The sequence below is a fragment of the Taudactylus pleione genome, unplaced genomic scaffold, assembly GCF_031769625.1.
Source record: "Taudactylus pleione unplaced genomic scaffold, aTauple2 ptg000656l, whole genome shotgun sequence".
NCBI lineage: Eukaryota > Metazoa > Chordata > Amphibia > Anura > Myobatrachidae > Taudactylus > Taudactylus pleione.
Genome location: NW_028285058.1, coordinates 1722285 through 1747590, shown reverse-complemented (window position 1 = coordinate 1747590; position 25306 = coordinate 1722285). Strand labels below are relative to the sequence as shown.

The 25306-nt window shown below is 44.8% G+C and overlaps 1 protein-coding gene across 1 annotated transcript in view; it reads right to left on the bottom strand.

Annotated features, from left to right (window-relative positions):
- Positions 1-6214: 6214 nt before the first annotated feature.
- Positions 6215-25306, bottom strand: part of LOC148478408 (torsin-1A-like) — a 35240-nt gene continuing 16148 nt past the window's right edge. The window contains exon 5 of the mRNA XM_088455449.1: positions 6215-6520. Coding sequence (XP_088311575.1) covers positions 6276-6520 — 245 coding nt within the window. The 3' untranslated portion in view covers positions 6215-6275. The remainder of the gene's footprint in view (positions 6521-25306) is intronic.

Sequence of the window (25306 nt, the reverse complement as noted above, 5' to 3'; positions counted from 1 at the left end):
AACAGAACGGAAACACCGCCAGACCTCACCAGGCCTAGTGACAATGTGCCCGCACAGAATCACACGAAGCCAATGCCCCTCGCCAAACACCAGCACCACTGCCAGAGACCCCCGCCATAATGACCTCACAGGTGACTACCATGCTGAGAAACCCTGGCCGTGACAGTACCCCCCCCCTTATGGGTGGCCTCAGGACACTCACCAGACTTCTCCGGATGGGCAGCATGGAACCTCTTGATGAGTGCAGGAGCATGGACATCTCGGGCATCGGTCCAACAACGTTCCTCTGGGCCGTAGCCCCTCCAGTCCAGTAGGTACTGCAAATGTCCTTTGCAGAGACAGGAATCCAAGACCTGGGAGACCTCAAACTCTATGCCCCTTTCAGTCTGGACATGGGGAGAAGCAGGCAGGACTATGTGAAATTTGTTTAGCACCAGGGGTTTCAACAGGGAGCCATGAAAGGAATTGGAAATTTTCAGATAAGGGGGTAGTTGAAGGTGATAAGCCAAAGGGCTAATGACTTCTGTGATGGAGAAGGGCCTGATGAAGCATGGAGCAATTTTCATGGATGGCACTTGAAGTCGTAGGTTCCGGGTGGACAACCAGATCTGGTCTCCAACTTGCATACGTGGTATTTTCCTATGCTTCTTAGCTTGAAATTTGTAACGGGAGAACGCCTTCTCCAGGTCAGTATGAACTTGAGACCAGATTGAAGCAAATCTCCGTACAGTGTCTTCTACAGCTGGGACATCAAACACAGGCAGGCTTTGAAATTCAGGGACCCGAGGATGAAGGCCGTAGACCACTTGGAATGGTGTTTGGTTCGTGGAAGAGTGGTAGGAGGCGTCATGAGAAAATTCAGCCCATGGCAGCAATGCAGACCAATTGTCCTGGGAAGATGTCATAAAAATCCTCAGGAAGGTCTTGATTAACCCTCTCAGTGGAGCCGTTGCTTTATGGGTTTTAAGCCATAGAAAAATTTAGCTTTACTTGCAATACCGAACATAAGGCTCTCCAAAATTTTGCTGTAAACTGAACACCATGGTCAGAGACTATCCCAGCTGGAAGACCACGGAGACGGAAAATATGTTGAATGAACAAGTGAGCCAGGTCAGGGGCAGAAGGCAATTTCTTTAGTGGTATCTAATGGACCATTTTAGAGAATCGGTCTACTACAACCCAGATGGCAGTGAATCCTTGAGAATTCGTGACGAAGTCCATGGAGAGATGCGTCCACGGACGTGATGGCATAGGTAGTGGCAATAACTCACCAGTCGGTGCCTGACATGAAGACTTATGCTGGGCACATGAAGAACACGAAGAAATAAATTCTGACATGCCTGCTTTCATGGATGGCCACCAATAGCCTCTCTTTAAAAATTCCAAGGTCTTCCGGGTACCTGAGTGACATGCAAAGCGATAGGAATGAGCCCAGGTGAGGAGCTGCTTCCTTAACTCCGGGGCCAAAAGGACTTTCCTGTAGGAGGCTGTAGCTGTAAGGTGGCGTATACTTGACTCCAAAATGGGTATTTTGTGGATTCTCTGATTTGTCATCACAGCGGAAAGATCTGGACAGGGCATCTGCCTTTTGATTAAGGGCTCCAGACCGGAAGGTCAAGGTGAACTAGAACTGAGCAAAGAATATCGCCTATCGGGCCAAACGAGGACTCACTCACTGAAGATTCTTGAGGAAGAGCAGATTTCTATGGTCCGTGAAGACAGTGAAGGGAAATTTGGCCCCTTCCAGCAGGTATGTCCATTCTTTCAAGGCTAACTTTACTGCTAAAAGTTCTTGTTCACCAATGGCATAATTTCTTTCAGCAGGAGAAACCTTATTGGAGAAGAACCAGCAGGGATGAACTCGATTATCGTCATAACGCTGGGAAAGAACTGCACCAATGGCCTCTGAAGATACATCCACTTCCACTAGAAACGGCCTATCCAGATCTGGTTGTCGTAAGACTGGAGCTGAAATAAACGCCTGCTTTAAAAGTTGGAAGGCAGTCTGCCTCAGGTGGCCATAGGGCAGGGTTAGCGTCTTTTTGGGTCAAGGCGGTAATGGGAGCCAACAATGATGAAAATCCTTTAATAAAATGTCTATAGTAGTTGGCGAACCCAAGCAATCTCTGGATGGCTTTCAACGCTTGAGGACGGGACCAATCCAAAATCGCCTGCACCTTCTTGGGGTCCATTTCTAGACTGGAACCAGAGATGACATAACCAAAGAATGGCACACTGGGAACCCCAAAGACACATTTCTCCAGTTTGCAGTAAAGGTGGTTCTTTCTTAGACGGGACAATACTTCCTTCACATGTTCATGATGTTTTGTTACAGAAGACGAAAAAATCAATATATCGTCCAGGTAAACTACAACCGAGACATACGGCAGGTCCCGGAAAATCTCATTAACAAAGCCCTGAAACACGGCAGGGGCATTGCACAACCGAAAGGGCATCACAAGGTATTCAAAGTGTCCATCTCTAGTATTAAAGGCGGTCTTCCATTCATCGCCAGCACGAATGCGGATGAGATTATAAGCCCCTCTCAGATCCAGCTTTGAAGATATGATGGACCCTTTAACTCTGTCAAACAATTCTGTGATCAGGGGAAGAGGATACCGATTCTTAATTGTTATATCACTGAGGCCCCGGTATTCTATACAAGGTCTTAGGCCTCAGTCTTTCTTTCCAACGAAAAAGAAGCCGGCTCCAGCTGGAGAGGTGGAAGGTCAAATAAATCCCTTTGCTAGGTTGTCCTGGATGTACTCTGACATGGCTTGAGTCTGAGGCACGGATAGAGGATAGATGCGACCATGGGATGGCATCCTGTCAGGCAGCAGCTCAATAGGACAGTCCCATTCTCTGTGGGGAGGTAAGACGTTTGCCTGTTGCTCGGAAAAAACATCAGAGAACATCTTGTACTCCTCTAGTATAGCTGGAGATGGTAACGAAGCTGTCTTTCTTACAGGTCGTATTTTGGGAAGACAGGATTTCTGACAGTCAGATCCCCATGAAAGAATCTGCATCCTGGGATTATGTTGGCGTAACCAGGGTAGTCCTGAAATGATTTCTTGAGAAGCCTCTGGTATCACTAAGAACTTTAAAGACTCGGAGTGGAGTACCCCAACTCGAACTAATACTGGTTGAGTTTCCTTGGTGACCACTCCTTTAGCTAGAGGACGTCCATCTACAGAAGTCAGGGAAATTGCTTGCTTGAGAGATAAACAAGGAATCTGTAATTTATCAACTAGGCTGGAAGTCATGAAGTTTCCGGCTGCTCCAGAGTCTAATAGAGCAGAGACAAAGACAGGGTTGGGCTTGAGATCCAAAACTAAGGAAATCTTGAAATCTTTAGTATTTGGGGACAGGCAAATAACTCCGAACTTGATGTCCCCAAGGTAAGTTAGGAACAGGCATTTCCCGACTTGCGGGAGCAGGAGGCCACCAGGTGACCCGAATCTCCGCAGTACAGACAGAGGTTTTTTAACATCCTTCTCTGACGTTCCTCTTTGGAGAAATGGGTTTGGTTCACCTGCATGGGCTCCTCATCTATAGGAGGATGGAGTGGACGGGTAGGCAAGGGAGACGTAAATGACCTTTGGCGGTCAGTTCTGTGCTTTTCAGCCTGACATTCTCTGAAGCGTAGGTCAATTTTTTTGCTTAGTGAGAACATATCATTTAATTTGGTAGGAAGCTCACGGGTAATTAGATCATCTTTTAATCGGTCGGACAGACCATGCCAAAAGGCTGAGGTGAGGGCCTCCTCATTCCACAAGCTCTGATGCCAAAATTTGAAACTGTACGGCATATTGGCTGACAGGACGGGTTCCTTATCTCAGGATCATGATGCTGGACGATGCTGACACTGTGCGTCCAGGTTCATCGAAAATCCTCCTGAATAAAGATACAAAGTCTGTATAATTATCCAGCAACGAGTCTGAACGCTTCCATAGTGGGGAGGCCCAATCCAGAGCCGAGCCGGTCAGCAAGGACATGATGTATGCCACTTTAGTTCTAGCGGTGGGGAAGTTATCAGGCTGTAACGTAAAGTGTATATCACACTGATTTAAAAAACCACGACAGAGCTTAGTATTGCCGTCAAATTTGCTTGGCATGGGTAGATGTAGACGAGGGGATACCCTGATCCCTGTATTACCAGGCACAGGAGGAGGTGAAGTTACTGATACCCCAGGGGTGATTAACGAGGTTTGCAGAGTATCTTGGTGTTTAGACATCTCCTGTAGGAACTGAGCCATTTGATGTTGCATAGCTTCCAGGTTTTCTAAACGACCAGCAATACAGCAAAATAAATCCACTCGAGACTCCTGTTCCATGGCCAGATCCATGGGGCCAGTGCAAACTGTGAGGTTCTGAATTTGTTGTGGATCTGGGGTGGTGATAGGAGCAGACACAGAAGCAGACTTAAATGAAAAAGTAGAGTTTTTAATAAGACATGGGAATGGCAAATGAAAAAGTCCAGGTATAGCACTAAAGTGCACTTGATAACTGTAGTGGGGGTTAATGAGAAAATGTCCAGATAGTGACAGGCAGGAACAGTCCAGTATACAAGTATGGTGAGCTGAAAACAGAATGCAGGTATGATGAGCTGTAACTAAATGCAGGCTTGATGAGCTGTAACTGAATGCAGGTTTGGTGAGCTGTAACTGATGCAGGCAGAGGTAGTGAAGTCCAGCTGGGAGTGAAATGAAGCAAGGTGCAGGGAAACAGCAGGTTCAGGTACTCAGGCAGGTAAGAAGGTATATGGAGGGTGCAGGGTAAGTCCAGCAGGTTGGAGCAGGCAAGGTTCAGGCTAGGAGCCACAGCTGAGAAACACGTTGCACTGGCAAAGGAAGGAAGGCTCTGGACCTTCCTAAATACTCAGTGCCGCGCTGTGACTGGCTGGAATGAGCACATGACCTACCAGGATTGGACAGCCGGAATCACATGGCCGCAGGCAAGATGGCGGCGCCCATGCCAACGGAACGGAAACACCGCCAGACTTCACCAGGCCTAGTGACAATGTGCCCGCACAGAACCACGCGCAGCCAATGCCCCTCGCCAAACACCAGCACCGCTGCCAGAGACCCCCCGCCATAACGACCTCACAGGTAATACCCGGTGACTACCATGCGGAGAAACCCTGGCCGTGACAATATTCAGTTACTGATCATATGTTTCGCTGAAGCTTTTGTTAAAAAAATCTAAGGAGTGAGCCAGAGAAATGTAATGTATTTAGCAACCAATCAGCTTCTACCTATCATTTATAGCAGGTACTTGATAAATGATACCTCAAAGCTGATTGGTTGCTATGGGCAACATCTCTACTTCTACACTCTTTAGGAGGCTTGTCACATGTTCCCCATTGACTCTTAAAGAGCAATCTACTAAAGAGCCATTTTATTCAGAATGCAAACCATAGATAATATCACAGATAACAATGCCATAAGAAAACAATGAGATACTATTGTGGACCTGTTCCAGTGTGCCCAGTGGATGTGTGATTTATTTTTAATAACTTTATCAGTTCATTTTCTAAATCATTTGAATCAATCGTACATTTCTTTTTTAATACATATTTTTATTGATATGTTCAGTGCATAGCAAGGATGGGGTGAGGTAGGTGATGAGCCCAGATGTCATGTTCCCATATTGTCAATGAGAATGCTATGGTAGGTATGGACAAGGCCTGATTAGGGTCCACATGGGCCTGGTGCTGAAAATTATCAAGGACCTATTGCAAGAAGCACAGAGGGTGTGTCCTGTACTGTGTGGGTGTGGCCAGTGCCGTGTGGGCGTGTACACCCCTACACTATCAGCCCCAATGTCTCCCTAAATATGCAAAATTAGAAAAACTGCACCATTTTGTTAAAAAATTGGAAATACAATTTTAATACTTATGATTAATGACTGACCATGTGGCCAGCTGGGTGACTGATCATCATAATGTTGTCATGACGATGGACCTATTTTTATGTGGAAGCCTGGTGCTATAGTCCCATTGGCCCTAATGTTAATCTGGGTATGGGTCTCAATCCTGTGGGTCTATCTTGAGGTTTGATCCCTATAAATCAACTATAAGAGCTATATTTACTGTTAATTGAAAGTTTTTAGAAGTAGAGATGTTGCCCATAGGAACCAATCAGATTCTAGCTATCAGAAGGTGCTAGTTAAATGTTAAGTAGAATCTTATTGGTTGCTATGGGCAACATCTCCACTTCTAAAAACTCTCACTTTAGTAAATATACCCCTAGGTGTGTATGGATACGTGGCAGAAGCTAAAGATACATTAGCACTTGAGTAGATATAGATTTACAGCCTTTGTCAGAGAACATTTTACTGTCTTTTGGGAAATAAGTCATCTCTTTAGCCACACGTGATGCTAGCTCTTCATCTTCCCTAAGCCCGCGCTGTCTTAGTTCCGCCAATATGCATCTCTTCACATGGTCGAACTCCAGCGGCAGGAAAGGGATAGAAAAGTCAATAAGGCTTTTTCCAATCAGGCTCCTGTGCCAAAGTATTCCTGAAGATGAGGAAAGAAAAAAACAGGATTACAATAGACTAGTTAGTACCTCTGTCAACTAGTCATCTTTTGTTATAACAATATGCCGCAACAAGAATGAGGTTGTGTAACCTTGTTAATATTAAGGGGTCTATTTACTAAGCAGTGTTAGGAGACAGAGTGAAAAGTGATAAGGTGCCAGCCAATCAGCTCCCAACTGTCATCTCACAGGCTGTGTTTGAAAAATGACAGTTATGAGCTGATTGGCTGGCACCTTATCACTTTTCACTCTGTCTCCTAACACTGCTTAGTAAATAGACCCCTAAAATCCTTGAGCGCCATTTTGTTGTAGATGCTGATTCTACATTCAATCCTGGACATATTTAGAACCTGTATAATGTCTACTAGTACTACTACTACTATTCCTACTCCTACTTTTGATCATTGTGGTTTGCTAGACAGCTGTGCAAAAGCTGAAGTAGATGAGAGCTGCAATTAATACAATTTCTCACAGAGATTAGCATCAGTTTCTTGGACTCTGCTACTGTTTCCAACTTTGTAGGGTTTCTGGTATAAAAGTCACAGGTGTTGGGGAAGGGGGGGTTGCAACAACAACAAGAAAATTTCTTGCTTCTCAGCAAAAATATTGTCAAATGTTTTCAGAGGGGACTACAATGAAGTGAGGAGGAGCAAGGGGTAAAGTTAATCGCAATCCTGGAGGCGTGGCTACATCATATATGACTGGGGGCGCGTCTGCTTCATATGTAAAGCACACACAATGCTAAAGTTGTATAAAAACTTTGGGGTCAATCCAATTAGGTGCGAATTATGAGTAGCGAGTTTGTTGAATGAAGTTTGCAGACTTCACACAAATGTGCGCACCCGAGAATTCTCCAATCCAATTAAAAATGCCTAATCGTACTCGCAGCAGGGGTTTGCAAATTGACTGACAAATGTAATGTGAGATAAGTGCATGAATAAGTGGGGAGACCATCCTGGACCTGGACTGTATAGAAGGCCGTTTGTGGGCATAAGGAAAATAATGAAGGTTTTTAAATGGTGTCAAATGGCTGATTTGTACTTTAAAAAAAAAATGAAAAAAACAAAAATATAAAAAGCAAACTTTTTGTTTAATCTTAAACTAGTTAAACGAAAAATGCAAAAAAAAAGAAAAAAAAGGTGATTTAAGTGTACTTTGGTGGAATTTTGAATTTTTTTTAAAAGAGAATGTTACAAAAAAATGAAAAATTAACAATTATATTATAAAAAAAAATTACTGTAATTAAATTTGGGGTGCATAACCTAAAAAAAAAAGTAGATTTTTGGGTAATTTGAGGCCATTTATATGAATCCCCCCAAAAATGGCATGTAATTATTGTACTAATTAAGATAATTGGAATCTTACAATTGCCTAATTCACAGGTTCTCAACATCGGTCCTTAGGACCCCAAAGAAAGCATGCTTTCACGGTCTCCTCACAGAGTCACAAGTGAAATTATTAGCTTCACCAGTGGAACGTTTAAAATGTGTCAGTGAGTAGGGTGACCTGGGAAATGTGTCAGTGAGTAATGAATACACCTGTGCACCTGCTGGGTGACCTGGAAAATGTGTCAGTGAGTAATGAATACACCTGTGTACTTGCTGGGTGACCTGGGAAATGTGTCAGTGAGTGATGAATACACCTGTGCACCTGCTAGGTGATCTGGAAAATGTGAACTGTGTGGGGTCCTGAGGACCGAGTTTGAGAATCTCTGGCCTAAATAGTCATTAAGGGGGTATCCAAGGGGTTCCGCATGGTATCCTGACATTTTAACCTTAAAATAAAGATTTTCTTTACCATCTCTCTCTCTCAGGGAGGTGTAAATGGAAAAATGCGAGTAAACTCTGACTTGTTCAGTGCAAGTTAATTGGATTGCAAAATTTATTCGCAAAGGGAATTCACAGAGAAAACGGCAATTCGCACCTCACATCTCGCAATGTGCACCTACAGTAATTGGATTGACCCCATAGAGTTATATAATCAATAAAAAAAACGAAAAAGTATATATAACCATAAAATATAAACAATGATTAGTTGAATTCGATCTAAACTTGGCTTACTTGATGGTAATAAATGTTACTATAAAAGCAAAGGGTCCCATTTAACTACGATGCTTATTACCAGCGGCATATTGTGTTTAGTATCGCAGTGATACTAATGAATATGCCGTTGGTATTTAACATTACTTACCTCTCCAGCGAGATCCAGCAATGTTCCCCTCCTTGACAGCATTCTCCATTCTGCTGCTGGCAGTCTGCTGTTGCCAGCAACCATCTGTTGTGTCCAAGGGCGTTTCTAGAGAGGAGGGGGCCCGTGTGCAGTCTCCGTCACGGGCCCCCTCCTCTCCGTCCGGCGGCCTGCAGCGCACTGAGCGGTCTGCGGCCAGCACCACACTAATAGACTCTGGGTACTAGAGTGTACCCAGAGTCTATAGCGCATGCGCAGGTCACCGAGAAAATGGCTGCGGCGGCCATTTTCCCTGTAATGTGCATGCACAAACGACGGCCATTTTCCAGCCGTTTTTTTTACAGCGCAGAGTCGCAGACACCTGTGCCGACATAGGACTCCAGAGAGGTAAGTATAATATGGGAGCAGGGTGTGTGGTGCAGGCCCCCCTGGACCCAGGGGCTTTGCACCCATTATAAATACGCCCCTGGTTATGTCAGGCACATGCAGTCTGCACATGTGCTTTACATTTTCACCTTACAGGGACTCGGCAATGCCTGGGAGGCTGAAGTCATAAAGGCTGTTACTGGGTCCCCACTGCTGACAATGGGAACTGTATCGCTATCGCCATCTATGGATGGAAGTGGCAGACCAGCCAACATGACCCATTCCATTAGGTACAAAATGCTCTGCTCCTGGACTTCCCTCTTACTGTATGATTGCAGCCACCTATGGTGAAACACCTTTCTTATCAATTACCTAGTTCAACACAGGTGACAGCAATCATAAATTAGATGGGAAGTCCAGGAGCCCTTATAGACTTTAATCCGGCCCTGGTAACATTGTTGTGTACACTGTGTTAAAAAATAACGTTATTAAGGTGTCATTACTAGGAGCAATGTGAGGCATTGTGTTGTGTGTTCAGGCACTGTGTTAAAAAATAACGTCATTAGGGTAACATTACTAGAAGAACTGTAAGGTATTGTGTTGTGTTCAGGCACTGTGGGCCTGATTCAGACCCGGTCGCAAGCGCTGAGCGCTCGCAACCGGGTCGATGTTTGCCCACTGGGCATGCGCACAACGGAGCCGGCTCCGTCGCTCCGGGTCTCGCACCAAAGGGGGCGAGCTGTCGTTGGTGATTGACGGTTCGTCCCGTTTGGTAGGCGGGCAGGGGGGGTGGCTGGCCAAACGGAGGAGTTCCCGAAGGATGTCAGTGGGAGAATTTCCGGCTCTATTAGAGCCAGAAGCTCTCTGGGGCTTGTGGCCACGAGACCCTACCACAAGGGTCTCGTCGCAAGCCCGATGGTCGCGATGGTCTTGACCATCGCGACCGTCAACCTGGCCGCTCGCAATAGCTATGGGTGGTCACCCACAGCTATACGAGCGGCCAGGAGGCCGAACAAAAAAACAAACAAACAAACAAAACCGCCCTGATTCAGAGCGAGCGCTCGTTCAGAGCGTCCGTCTCTGAATCAGGCTCTGTGTTCAAAAATAAGGTCATTATAGTGCCACCATTACTAGGAGCGCTGTGAGGCAGCTTGTTGTGTGTGCAGGGCCTTCAGACACAATTAAATTTTTTTAGTATAAAACGTGTCTGTTAAAAAAAACATAGCATCATTATTAGGGTGCCACCCTGATTATACTAGGCGCGCTGTGAGGCAGTTTGTTGTGTGTTCAGGCATAGTAAAAATGTCTTAATATAAAACTTATGTGTTAAAAATATAATGTAATTTCATAATTCTCTCTGGTGCACCTCATAAATGTACTACGGGGGGGTGTTATCCAATTAGGAAGGAGGGGGTAGTATAGCCAGCTTCTCTTGCAACCCTTGTCAGGAACATTGTATTCTTCTATGGCCTTTTTTAAGTTGCTGCCAAACAGCTTATGCATGGCCATGTGTCTCAATTTTATTTATTTATTTTTATTAATTATTCAATCTATCATTTAATCAATCATTCTTTTTTTACCTATCCACTACATACTGCACCTCCATTTCCCTGTATTGCCCTTTGGCCTCTGAGTTAATTCCCCTTATACTCAGACTCTCTGGTCCACCTCATAAATGTACTACAGGGGTGTGTTACTCAATTAGGAAGGAGGGAGAGAGGGAGTGCTTATATGGTCAGCTTCTCTTGAAAACCTTGTCAGGAATCCTTGGCGATTAACATTTTATTCTTTTATGGCCTTTTCTCTTCTCAGTTACTGTAAAACAGCTCTCGCAAGGCCACTTCTCAAATAATTTTTTTTTTTATTATTCAATCAATCATTCTTTTTACCTGCCTTCCACTCAGAGCCGGCCCTAGGCATAGGCATTCTAAGCAAGGGGCATTCCACCGCTCTGCCTATGACCCCCACCCCTCCGCTACGCCTTCCCCCAGAGCTGGGGAGCACTGGGGTTAAGTACCCCCAGGCCCCCCTGTGAGGGCCCACCGCCAGAGATCAGATCTCTATAGTTATACGATCACCATCGCTGCGCACACGTCGCGCAGCGCACCTGCCTGACAGTCACACCTGCCAGTGCTGCAGAGAGGTACTGGTCAGCTCAGCGACGGCTCTGCTGTCCAATGGCTTGTGCATCCTGGGGCTCAGTGACTGGCAGGCTGCAGGAAGAAGGGGGTGGGAGGAAGGAAGCCGTTTGTCCTCTGAAGAGAGGAACGTGGCCGTGCAGTCTGCCAGCTAGAAAAAGTAAGTCAGGCAGCTTTTATGTTTTTACTACTTAAACTTGAAGGCACTGGGACCTATGTATATATATATATATATATATATATATATATATATATATATATTTATAGGATGTGTATGTCTGTGTACAATATATTTGCGTGTACATGTATATGTGTATATATATGTGTAAATATATATGTGTATATATACATATTATATATATATATAATTATACACACTATACATACATACATATATATATATATATATATGTGGGTTCAGTATGATATGCCAGCGGCTGAGTAGACAGAAGCTCCATCACTGAAGATTCCAACAGAGGAGATAAGTACCCTTCCCCTCTCCCCCCCTAACCCTCCCTTAATGGTGCCTAACCCTGACCTCCCCTCTCCTGCACCCTAAACCAACCTAACCCTCCCAGCGGGTGCCTAACCCTAAACTCCCCCCAGTGGTGCCTAACCCTAACCCCCCCTCCCCGTAGCCTAACCCTAATACACTCCGGGGGGTACCTATCCCTAATCTCCCCCCCCGGGAGTTCCTAAATCTATCCCCCCATTCTGGGGAAACTTAACATACTTACCCAGGTATGGACATTATGGATTCTTGCATCATTATATGGACAGCTGGCATCCCATCCGCCAGCAATATAACTACACTTAGATTGCTGGTGGGATTATCTGCTAGGGGGCACCAGTCAAAATTTTAACTAGGGCACCAAATTACCTAGGGCCGGCTCTGCTTCCACTACATACTGTACCTCTATTTTCCAGTACTGCCCTCGAGTTTCTGAGCTAGTTCCATTAATGAAAACATTCTTTAGCTTAGCATTAAATAGTTTATATTATTTAAACTGCCATTCTGTCTGCCACTGCACTGCCACTCTATTTGCTAAATGTGCTATATTATTTTTTAAACTGCCATGTGTTTGTGCTGCTGCTCTGTCAATTAGTTTAGCTAGTCAGCTCGCTGCAGCCTTTGGCCAATACGGATGAAAACAATATTGTAAGCTGTGAGGTGGTCAAGATTGACTGGAAATGACAGAAAATTATTGTCAATGAGGTTAATAATGCTGTAGGAACAAAAATAGACCCCAATTACATGTTTTTAGCTGTTTTTTTTAATACATTAAAAAAAAATCCCAGATCAAAGCACCTGAGGGTGGTTTTAGCAAAACCAAAATACGACGATGAACTAGAACCACATCCAAAACACAGGTGTCCACGCAAATATATAGTAAAAATGATGGCTTGCCATTGGGCCAACTCTGAACATTTTTCCCACTTTCAGCTTCCCCGGGCTGTCTACTGCATACACTTTGTACTAAAAAATAATAGGGAATTCAAAGATGATGAGTTTTACATCTGTGAGAGAATGTTTGTATACATGACACCACAGAACCGTAACTAGACTTTTTGGTGCCTTGTGCGAATAGGGACATAATGCACCCGAAAAAGGGTCATTGCCTCATGGGGAAGGGTCAGGGAAGAGATAGGAGAGGCCAGGAGATGCTGGGGATAAAATAAGAGGAAGCTACAAGTGAGAATGATAATAATCGGAAAACTGACAGGCCCAAACGCATTCGGTATGGAATGCCGGCTGCCGCATGACCGGCAGTTCGAAACCCGGCTTCGGCAGCCCGACAAAACAGCAGAGCCCGGCAGCGGAAGACCAACAGCGCTGGAAATCCCGGTCATCTAAACGTAAGTATAAACTATTCTATTCTAACTCCCTAACCCTCCTTAGGGGTGCCTAACCCTAACCTCCCCCCCAAGTGCCTAACCCTAACCTCCCCCCTCAAAGTGCCTAACCCTAACCCCCCCTTCCCCGCTGCCTAAACCTAAATCCCAGGGGGGGTGCCTAACCCTAAAACCCAGGGGGGGGGTGCTTAACCCTAGCCCTCCCTCCCCCTAACCCTCCCGGGGGGTGCCTAACCCTAAGTCCCCCCCGGGTGGCCTAAACCTAACCCTCCCCCCCCCGCGGCTGTCCACTTGCAGCGCCCGGCATCCCTTCAATCGGGATACCGGGCGCCGGTGTGCCGGAGTCGGGAAAATGACAGGCGTTTGGATTATAGATGCCTGTCATTTAACCCTAGCAGGGATTAAGGATTCTAGATGCTGGCGGTCGGGATTGCGACCGCCGGCATCTTAAAGGTATTCCGCCCAAACAGCGCACCCTACCCTGCGGTGCCCTGTGCCATGGCACAGGTCGCACTACCCTAGTTAGGGCCCTGTGACACCACACTCAAATTGGAGCAAACACTGTATGCTTCTTTACTAGAGAACAGCATGTAACAACTAGAGATGAGCTGGTTCGGTTTTCTGAAAACCGAACCCCCCGAATTTTGCATATCCGAGGATATCGAAGCCCTGACTCTGTCTCTCCCATCAGACATGGAATTAAAAAAAGAAGCAAAACATCATCTTTCCGACGTCGGATCTTGCGTCTTATGGATTTTATAAAAATCCCTCCTTCATGCCGGAGAGTTAGCCTGGGCTGTAGCACTAAGTCAGTGTCAGAGAAGGGCTGTGGGGAGCAACTTAAGCACTGCTGTGGCAGACTGTGAAGGGCTGCCTACAGCTCTAAGAAAACTGTTAGTGAAGGGCTGTGGGGTGCAAACACTACTATGGCACTACTGCTGTGGCTATGTCAGACTGTGAAGAGCTGTGGGGTGCAGCACTAAGGGCTGTGTCAGTGAAGGGCTGTGGGGTGCAAGCACTGCTGTGGCTGTGTCAGACTGTGAAGGGCTGTGGGGTGCAGCACTGTGGGCCTGATTCAGACCCACTCACAAGCGCTATGCGCTCGCGAGCGGGACGATGTTTGGCCACTGCGCATGCGCACGCCGGAGCCGGCTCCGACGTACGCATGCGTGAGACCAGGCTAGCGACGGGTGCTTCGTCGCTCCAGGCCTCGCACCAAAAGGGGGCGGCTGTCGATCTTGATCGACAGCTCGCACCGTTTTAGAGGCGGGCAGGGGGGGTGGCTGGCCAAACGGAAGCGTTCCCGACGGAGTGATGTCATTGGTGAGCTTCCGGCTCTTTTAAGAGCTGGAAGCTCACTGGGGCTTGCGGGAACGAGACCCTACCGCAAGGATCTCGTCGCAAGCCCCGATGGTCGAGACCATCACGACCATCACATGGCCGCTCGAAAAAAAAAAAAAAATGCCCTGATTCAGAGCGAGTGGTCTTTCAGAGCGTCCGGCTCTGAATCGGAGCCTGTGTTCAGTGCAGGCACCATGTTAAAAAAACTAAAATAAAATGGTCAAATGATAATGTTTAGTAGGTGCCATGCCACTGTTAATATCAGCACTAGGAGTCACAATGTGAAGTTGTCATTTGTAAGAATGAAAAAAAAAAATTCCCCAAAACTTGTTTGTGTTCAGGACCAGGCAGTGCCACTGTTTTTGTTTTGTTTTTTAAAATGTTCAGTAGGTGCCGTCTCACCGTAAATTTCAGCGCTGGGAGTCGCAGTGTGAAGTCATTTATTACATTTTTTTTTTTTTTAAACTTGTGTGTTCAGGGCCAATTAGTGGCACTGTGTTAAAAAATTCAGTTCAGTAGGTGCTGCGTTACTGTTAATATCAGCGCTGGGAGTTGCAGTGTAAAGTTGTCATTTGTTAATAAAAAAAAATTAAAAAAATTTTTTCTAAAACTTTTGTGTGTTCATGGTCAGACAGTGGCACCATGTAAAAAAAATAATGTTCAGTAGGTGCCATGCTGGAAGTCACAGTGTGAAGTTGTCATTTTTTTTTTTTTTTTTTAAAGTAAACTTGTGTGTGTTCAGGGCCAGGCAGTGGCATTGTGTTAAAGGATAATGGCCCTCATTCAGAGCCACTCGTTAACAGCAGTACGCTCGTTGCGTTCCGATGTTGAATAACCGCGCATGCGTCGGTGTTACACTGCGCATGTGCGTACTGCAGATTGCGAGTTTTTTGGGACTCGTTCCTAAAATAGCGTACAGGAAGTGACATGTCAAATGTGATTGACAGAACAGGGCGTTTTAGGGTGTTGACGAGGGTGGAGATGGAAAAACGCAGGCGTGGCGAGGCGTTTTTGGGGCATACATACATTAGCAGATGCGAGCGTAAAATGTGTACGGACCGACTCCTACGTCACTGGATGATCCTCTTTCCCTTCCAAATGCTCGCACAGCTTAGGGTCTGGATTACTCGACCACATTGGCGATGGCCTTCTCCTCCGTCCCGGGACTCCACGATGTTGTTGCGATTAATCGCGGGCGGGCAGAAAAGCAATTAGTGTTGGATTGAGAACCGGCTTGGTATGTGTTTTGAAATCAGTTTTTTGGGATAGCACAAAACGTACGCAGGTGGAACTCAGAGCTGCTAATGTCAGGATGACACAGTCAATTTGCGTACATTTGGGGGGGTTTATTTGGGCAGCAATTTGGTGGTTAGGGCATATTGTAACAATAATTTCATCATGTTTTCAGTTTCGCACCATTTTATTTGTGCCTCTTGAATTTGCCGAATTATATGAATTTTTAAACGTTCCTTAAAGAGCCCTTTTTTTTTTTTTTTTGGCCGAGTTTTTGCCTTTTGGCCCAGGATTAAATGTAACCCATTTGTACAATAATTTCACAATCCAATGTCATTGTTTAATTTCCAATTTATTGCTCAAACAAAAAAACTTATTTTAAAAATTTTGGGGACATCTTTTTTGCCCAAAGATATGTTCCCAAATCAAACAAATTGGCCCAACATAACTGTTGACATAAACATACATCAAAAAAATAAAAACATTTCACAAGAAAGGAGAGGGAAGTTTTGACCCGAAAGGAATATGAGCCAAGCACAGAAGGATTGTGGGAAAAGTCACCATTGCTGTCACCGTTTTTTCACCCGTTTGGATGGGGGAGGGAGGGCGCCAGACCGGGTCCGGGATGTCATCGGGCTGGCCTGTCCAGAGGCAGATGTTGTGGCCTCTGGACTAGGCACAGGGCTAGGCACATTTGGAGGATTGGCTGATGTTGTGCCAGAGGTGGGGGATCCTGATGTTCCGGCAGGAAGGGAGGTCGGCTCCACCATGTGCTGGCGAACGAGCTGCTCCAGGGCATTGGCGATGCGGATGTTGGCCCTGGTATTTTCCGCCAGGGCCTGACCAATGGTCACGTTGGCCGCAGCATTTTGCTCCAGGGCCTCAGCCACCCGTAGCAGACTGGCGTCCATCCTCTGCAGAATCTCCGTATGGGAATCCGATTTGAAATTGAGTTCTGTGAGGAGGGCCACTGCCTGCGAGGGGGATTGTCCTGGACTGGCTTCTGCAGGGTCCTCAGCCGGATGTACTGGTTCCTCCCCTGCAGAGCCAGCAGAAATTCGGCGGCCAAGGCTCCCCTCTGGAGCAGACTCATCCGCCTGTGTCTCTGTTAGGAAAAAAGAGAAAAGCCTCACATTACAATCTACATATTGGCACAATAACATTTCAGAGTTGATGACATCCAAAGATTTACCTGGGACAACATGAGGAGCCGCAAAGTCTGGCATGTCCGTATCCATGTTGGACACGCCAAACACCTCCACAGGCTGCACACACCCCTGTGCCAGCTCTTCTAAATCCGTCAACTCCAATGACACAGGGGTGGGACCCCCACCTGTCCCCCTTGCATGCCTAGCCCTGTCCGCGAGTTTTTGTTTTAAGCGATATTTGAAGTCGCCCCATCTGTGGGAAAAAATGGAAGCCATTATCCTTTGGTTTAAAATGGGGTTTGTTTTTAGGGGGGGCAAGGGTTTACTTACCGCCGTTTGACATCCCGGGCTAGACGGACATAATCACCCACCCTATTGACAGCAACGGCTACCTCTTCCCACATTCTCCACTTCTGGCTTAGACTCATATTCCTGTCTGCCTGTGGCAGGATGTCCACACACTTCTGGATCAAAACCTCCATCTCCTTTCTTGTGAAATGTGGCTGCCTTTTTTTTTTGGCCGCTTTGGCCGGAATACTGGGCCCAGCAGCCTCTTCCATGTCATCCTCCTCACCTATTTGTGTAAATTTACAGAATTCACAAAATCACAACTTGCCTAATCTTATGTTTCAAATTAATCGTTGATAGAAAATGCATGAAAGACTTACCGCCTGACTCTTGGGCATTTTTTCCCTGGTCTGTCGCCATGTCTGAGGTCCAAACAAGAAATACACCAGAATTTGAATGTGTTTTCGTGACGTATTTATACATGCGTCCTTATTTTGCGGCCGCATCATTGATTGTGCGGCCCTATGATCCCTCCTTAATTTGTGCGGGAAACGAAACACTATTTATGGCTTGGTGTGTCTCAAGTCGAGGGGGCGTTTTTGGATTGTTGGAGGTTATCTTGGCTGGAGTTTATTGATTGCGTAGAAAGGAGTTGGCGGTTGTAGATTCGTTTGTTGGTTTGATTTGCGTTTTTTTTTTCCGTTATCTTTGTTGGTTTATATTTTTGGGACCTCGTTTCTTGATTTGGTAAGTTTTGTGAAGTCTAACTTTTGTTCAATTGTTGTTTCATTGTGTTTCTTATTTTTTTTAAATTTTGGATCCATAATTTCTTCTATTTTAGATTTTGTTTTTTTTCGACCCAAAAGACCTTTTGTTTTTGACTCTTATATATTTGCTCTTGGTAAGTCCATTTTTTATCTTGTATTAGCGAACTAATTAGCGCATTTTTAGTAGTTACTCTTGTGACTTGTATTAGCGAACTAATTAGCGCATTTTTAGTAGTTACTCTTGTGACTTGTATTAGCGAACTAATTAGCGCATTTTTAGTAGTTACTCTTGTGACTTGTATTAGCGAACTAATTAGCGAATTTTTAACAGCTTAATAATCTAACTTTTTGGTGGTTTCTCTTTCGCTTTTTGTGCCAACATTTCGACCCATTTTGATGTACTGTGTTAAATGTCGCTTTGCTGTTTTGCTAAATGGGTGTTTGGCATATTTTAACTTTGGTCTAGCACAAAATTTGTAAACAAAAATGCACAGAGTGAAATGTGTCAAGTAATTTTGGTGTTTATTTTCAGTTTGGACGTATCATGACAATACCCCGGCATGTAAGCAGCAATGGATGGTATCATCAAGCTAAGTTGTTTTAATATAGTTTTGGGGTGGGTCAAAAGCCTTACTTTAAAATCTTTGAATTTCAGGTTGATCTGGGGCGGATTGTTCTGGCCATGCTCCCGGAAGCCGACCAACCTCAATCTCGTCCCAGGCGTAGGCATCGTAGGCATGCAAGGCCCCAGATATTTCGAACACGTGTCACCCTTTTTGGAATGCCCGATGATGAGGTTTTAAGACGCTACCGTCTACCTCCCAAAATCATCATAGACACTCTCTCATTAATAGAAAGTGATCTTGAGCGGCAAATTGACAGTCCAACAGCAATACCACCACTTACGCAATTTATGGCGGTGTTACATTTCTGTGCCTCAGGATCGTTTCAAACAACGGTGGGAATAGTGGCGGGCATCTCCCAATCCTCCTTTTCCCGGATCCTGAGGGCAGTGATGGAGGCACTTTTCAAGCACCTCCATCATTTTATTCAAATGCCTTTGGATATGGGTGCCCTTAGTGTGGCCAAGGCCAATTTTTACCAAATAGCTGCCTTCCCACACATCATAGGGGTTGTGGATGGTACTCACATACCACTTCAGCCTCCAGCCCGGCTGGAGGCCATATTTAGAAACAGGAAACACTATCACTCCCTGAATGTAATGGTGGTATGTGATGCCTCCCTCCAGATCCTGTCCCTGAATGCTAAATTACCCGGAAGTGCACATGACTCCTTCGTCATCCGGCAATCAGGGATATGGCACAAATTAACCAACCTACAAGCTGGTGATGCATGGCTTCTGGGTAAGTGGAGACCTTTAGTACATAACAATGTTAAGCTTGATACACAGTGTTCCTGATGTTGTCAATTCTTTTCCATAGGAGACAGTGGATATCCTTGCATGTCCTGGCTGCTCACTCCTTATTTGGCTCCCACACCAGGGCCACAAAGTGAGTATAATTCCGCACTTACAGCCACCAGGCAAGTGGTGGAGCGCTGTATCGGCCTTTTAAAAGGCTGATTCAGATGCCTCCACCGCTCTGGTGGCGAGCTCATGTATTTGCCGGATATGGTGTCGAAAATTGTGGTCCTGTGTGGGATATTTCACAACATCGCCATAAGGAGTGGTGTCCCAATGCAGCCAGAGGATGCCTTACCTGAGGCTGGCCCCCCCGAGGTTGGTCGGAGGTCAGTATGTGGGGGGGCCATACGCGATGATGTGGTGGCCAGATTTTTTAGGTAAGTTTGAACAAAACAGTGTTTTAACCTAATGTGTTTGTGTTTGTTTGCGAACATCTAATTTATTTATTTTTTTTTCAACATCTTCGGTTTGTTCACATAATCTTTGGCACTACAACGCTCACTACTTCATGCTACCCTTACCAAACCTGGATCTGCTCATTTTGTGAATATATTCTGGAACCCATATCGCAACGCCATGTTTGTGGAATCATTTTGGCATGGTCCTTTTCTCAACCAGTTCTTGATTTGTTTTTTTTGTTTTTTGTTTTATTGGGTATGTGTTGTATTTGAGATTCTCACTGTGTGTTTTTTTTGTGAGTGACCACTTTGATTTCTCAGTTATGTTGTGAATAAATGTTTGGAGAGTTAAATGTTCTTTTTTTTTTTGGATGTTACCAGCAAGTTTAACCAGGTTAACACACCTTACATTTGACTAAGGGGTAATCCAGTACTGACGCCAGTTGAGCAAAAATGAAATATGTTTTCAGGTTCCCAACCCACACCAAAAGGAAGCCTGTCCAATCATTTGGCTTTGTAAGATTCGCCTAAGCAGCTTGCCCACCAACTAGGAACCTGTAAAATGTAGAAATATCTAATTGCCACTACACACAAAAAGGGAAATGACATTGTTACTGTTATGTGTTTCTTGAGGGTGTTTTACATACAAATACAAAACCCACTCTAATTTTAAAAAAATTTTAAAAATGCAAAACCTTGCAGGAACAGTCTACTTATGTCAGGGTTAACTATCTTTGGTTTTGAAAAAACGAATGAGGCAGAACGTATATTAGAAATAAACAATTTATTTGGAAAAAGATAAAAACAAAAAAAAACTACTGCCGAAGGATGCCAGACAGCCGGTCAAGGGCCACAAGCACCCCAATTACATTTTGGCGCATGTGTGCCACACAATCTTCGACCTCTTGCCGACGCCTCTGTTCCTCTGTGGGTGAGAAAAGTGTGTGGATTAATCAAACAATAGGGAATCCACATTAAAAAAACAAAACACAACAAAATCACTCCAAAACCAAAATTTTAAAAAAAAGGGGTGCTGCAAAAATTACAAGGCCTATGTAGAAATACCCACAGGTGTGATATGTGTATGTTGAAATCAGCACGAAGAGGTAAAGGCAAACTGCTAAATCACCAAAAACGAAACCAAAAATCACGAATAAAGGAACGACACATGATTACATACAAACAGTTTGTGGTTAAAAAAAACGCAAAAGAAAAACATACCGGTAGCCAAAACGGCAGATCCCGAAGTCCCTCCATCTTCATCCTCGGAGGAGCCTTCATTCCCCAAAGAACGGGGCGGGGTTATCACGGACTCCGGGGAGGGGGTAATTGGAAGAGGGGTGGTTGGAGGAGAGGGGGAAGGGGGATGGAGGGGAAGCAGGCCCGACAGTTCCGGGAGAGGCTCTTGGAAGGCTTGGGAGGAGGGGGGAATAGGGGAATTATTTGGGGTGGAGTGTTGGCTGGGGGTGGGTGAGAGTGGGCGGGACCGCCGTCTGGCCGGACGGTGACGGCGTAGTCTTGCCTGCCCCCCTAAAAGATGTCAAACAAATTGTGGTTAGTTTCTGGCCAAATCCTGCCCAAATAACATTTTAAAATCACCCACCACCAACAAAAAACATGCAAATATGAGTAGAATGAATATATCAGAGGGAAAACATGGTCATGCAGATATGAGGAGAATGAATAAATAGGACAGACATAAAAACATGCACACGCAGATATGAAGAGAATGAAAAAATAGGACAGACATGAAAACATGCACACGCAGTTTGCCCCACAAAGACAAACATGAAAACCACAATACATAACACTTACTTTCCAATATCTGCATGCGAAAGCATGCCAGCAAGCGGGGCGTTCGCCGTTGCAGGTCAGACCACCTGCGCTCCAGCTGGCCGATGTTGCGGCGTGAGCCGAAGGAGCGCAGACGGGCCCGTGCCTCCGCATACGCGGAACGCTTCTGCCGGTTGGTGATGGGTGGAGGCTGGCTGGTGATACGCCGATCCAGCACCTCCGTTAGCACCAGCAGCTCGCGCCTGGTAAATGCGGAGGCTCTCATGATGGCAATGGTGTTTTTCTTAAAATTCATTTTTGATAAAGTGTGCCAAAAATTTCTGATTGGCTAATGTAGCTTGGAAATTAACAGGAGCAATTTGATTGGTTAGTGTATGAGTCATGTGTTCGACAGGGCCAGAAATCTCTGGAGAGTTATGATAGGCTTGATGCAGTGACATGCGTAAGCAAATTTAAATAAAGAAATGAACCCCGGAAAATATGCGGGGATCCACAGCAATAGAACAATTGTCTCATTGTGGCTAACATGTTTTTTGAGCAATAAAAGCGAATGTTTAAGCCGTACGTATTCTGCGGGTAAACACAAACACGGACAAGAGTAAAGTTTCTTGCATTGTGTTGAAAAAAAAAACCCATTAAGCTAATTGATACATTGATTGGCATGATACAATTGATGGAGGTAGGCAGAATAAAGGAGCAGGTAATCGACATCTGACATGGCCTCTTCCGGTTTATACTTGTGCGTGCGTTCCCTTCAAGCCATTTCGGGGATGTACGCTCGCTATTTCGCACGCTCGTTAGTTAGAGGAGGGGTCGTCTGAGTTTGGGGAGGATTTTTAGATGCGATCGAAAATACGAGCGAGCCCTTGAATTTAAATATTTTTGTACGTACGCCTAACGTACGTGCGCCCGCTTGCGAGTGGCTCTGAATGAGGGCCAATGTTCAGTAGGTTCCTTGCTACCATTAATAACAATGCTATAAGTCACAGTGTGAAGTTGTCATTTGTTACAAAAAAAATAAAAAAATGTTTTTTCTAAAACTTGTGTGTGTTCAGGGCCAGGCAGTGGCACTGTGTTACAAAATAACATTCAGTAGGTGCTGTGCCATGATTAATATCAGCGCTGTGAGTTGATATGGATTACGATCAGTCGATAGAAGAGCAGGGGCAGCAACCAAACACTAGTGCTGCTGCCAGCCAGTCATGATGATACTAGCACTTCAACATCTACTAAAGCCAGTTTAAGATAGTGCACCTGAAATCAAAACAATATTTCACAATGGTAAAGAAAAAAAACATCACCTCTAATAATAAAAGGAAAGTTTACAGCCAAAAAAAAAAATACAATTGCCAACATGCCATAACCCACATGCAGTGGCAAGGAAAGGCTCAGGCCTTGACCTTTATTTTTGAGTGGTGGTTCCAGAACTGCTGTTAGTCTGGCATCTTCTTCTGTAACATCACATGATGATGCAACACCTTCTCACTCAGATTCTAGAAGAGGTGTCAAATGAAAAATAGGCAAATCATTGCAGAAAAAAACACCAACTCTGAAGAACAAACTAAGTGTTCAGAAACTTCACAAATCCATGAGGAGAGTCTAAGGGTGTCCACCAGTGCTATGTGTGAGTCTGACATTTCTGATACTATACTCATAGAGAAGCCTCCTTCCACCATTTTTGCACCCTCTGCAAATATAGGGATGAGCATAATTATAATCATAGTTATGACTATAGTCACATAATAAGAGGCTATGCCATAGGTACAAACCTGGTTTTACAGGTATATTACTATATCAACAGACATAGCCAGCTCACACAGAAAAACAACCTTCTGTCTAAGGCAAATATATCCAGACCTGCACATACTCTATAGACTCTGGGCACACTCTAGTGCCCAGAGTCTATAACTTCAGTGCTCAGTGCGCTGCCGGCCACCGGACAGAGAGGAGGGGGCCAGTATCGGAGACTGCACATGTGCCCCCTCCTCTCTAGAAACGCCCCTGATACCAAGCACATTGAAACTCACAGACACAAAAGGTTTGAACCATCCCCTAGGGATAGCAATGCCTACAGGTGAGAGGGGCAGACTGGGGATTGCATCTAACTCACATGGAGTGCAGAAACACTCTCACAAGGAGGCAGCTAGAGTAGACACTCTCACAAGACTGCAAAGATGCAACTTCAATCCCCAGGAAGCTTGTAAGTTTCTCCCCTCGATCTATGCTAAGTATCAAATTATAGCAACATACTAATGGATAGAAAATTGATTAATGACATAGCATAGTTAAATATGTGAAATATGGCTTACATTACATAGATGGCATAGTTAATGGTTTGTGTAATTATGTGTTAGTTTATATGTGTAAGTCTGTAGTGATTTGTGTTAGCATACAGTAGATGCTATAATAGTACTGTAGTGTGATCTAGGCTGTAGTACATACTGCTTATGGTAGTTCTGGCTAACTTTAAAGATAATAGTGGTTGCACAATTATGAGATTTAAATATTCACTTTAAGCTGTGGATATTTGATAGATATTTAGGAATTAGGGGATATTGTAATAAGCTCATAAATACTATACGCTGTTTGATAGTTTATAGTATTTAGTCTGTATATTTTAGTCTGATATCAGCTGGTGATTGTAGTTTGTTGAAACAAAATGGCCACAGCCATGTATTTTTCCCTTTAATAATAAGGCCTTGAGCCATGCGTTTTTCTTCAATAAGGATTGTGAATTTCTTGCTATATTATAATAGTATTGTGAAGTTTGTATAATGTGATATACTACCATAGTTATAATCCTAGACCTTAATCAGTCTAATAGGGATAGATGCGATTGTATAGTTCAAATAGGTTTGTTATCATGGGAGATGAATTAATAACTGTTTGGAATTGAACCTGTATTTTGTTAAAATGGCTGCCACCATGTGGTCTAAACAAAAGAATCCATGCCGTCCTCCCCTCCCCCTTTTACATTCTGCATATGTTACAAGATGGCCGACTCCATGTGCTCTGGCAAACCCCCCCTTTGTTGAACCATGTGCTGAACAATAGCACAGCCTGGGATACATAGGTTTGTGGATAATGGGCCTGATTCAGAGCCGCTCGTAAGCGGCCGCTCGTTCGTTACGACCGATGTTCGCACAACTGCGCATGCGTACGGATTTTAATACGCATGCGCGAACCAGTCAGTGCGGCCGAAAATCGTGTGCTCGCTAAATAGCGAATGCCTGCTATTTTGAGTGACAGATTGAGGTGTTTGTGGGTGGTAACAGGGGAAGGTGCTTGAAAACGGGGAGTGGAGATCCGAACGCAGGCGTGCCAAACGGTCAAAACGGGCGTTTTAAGGGTGTGCATAATTACTAAAGCAGCGTCATCGACCACGTCACTAGGTTGTTTTATAGTCAGAACTGCTCGCATGATTGTGGTAGGAAAAACCAACCACAAGAATAGCGAGCAGTTCATACGCCTTTCGATGTACTCGATTAATCTAATAAATAGCGGAGATGACGTATGATGAGAGCGGCCAGGGGGCGTTTTTTTCAAAATTACGTTCGCATGTTTTGTTCGCTCGTTCAGACATAGAGGCGTGAACAGACCGCAAAGAGCGAACGGTTAATTTAAATAGCCAGCCCCTTTTTCTGAATGAGCGAGCGCAAATAGCGTCCGGCTCTGAATCAGGCCCAATGTCTGTATTCTGATAGGATTGTATGGTATGTGTAGTATTAAGATGGAATAGTTGGATAATGGAATCAGCTTATATGTATTATACAATGTTATAGTTTATGCATTCTGGTAGTAGTGTTACTAGGGTATTTGGAGCCCAGGGC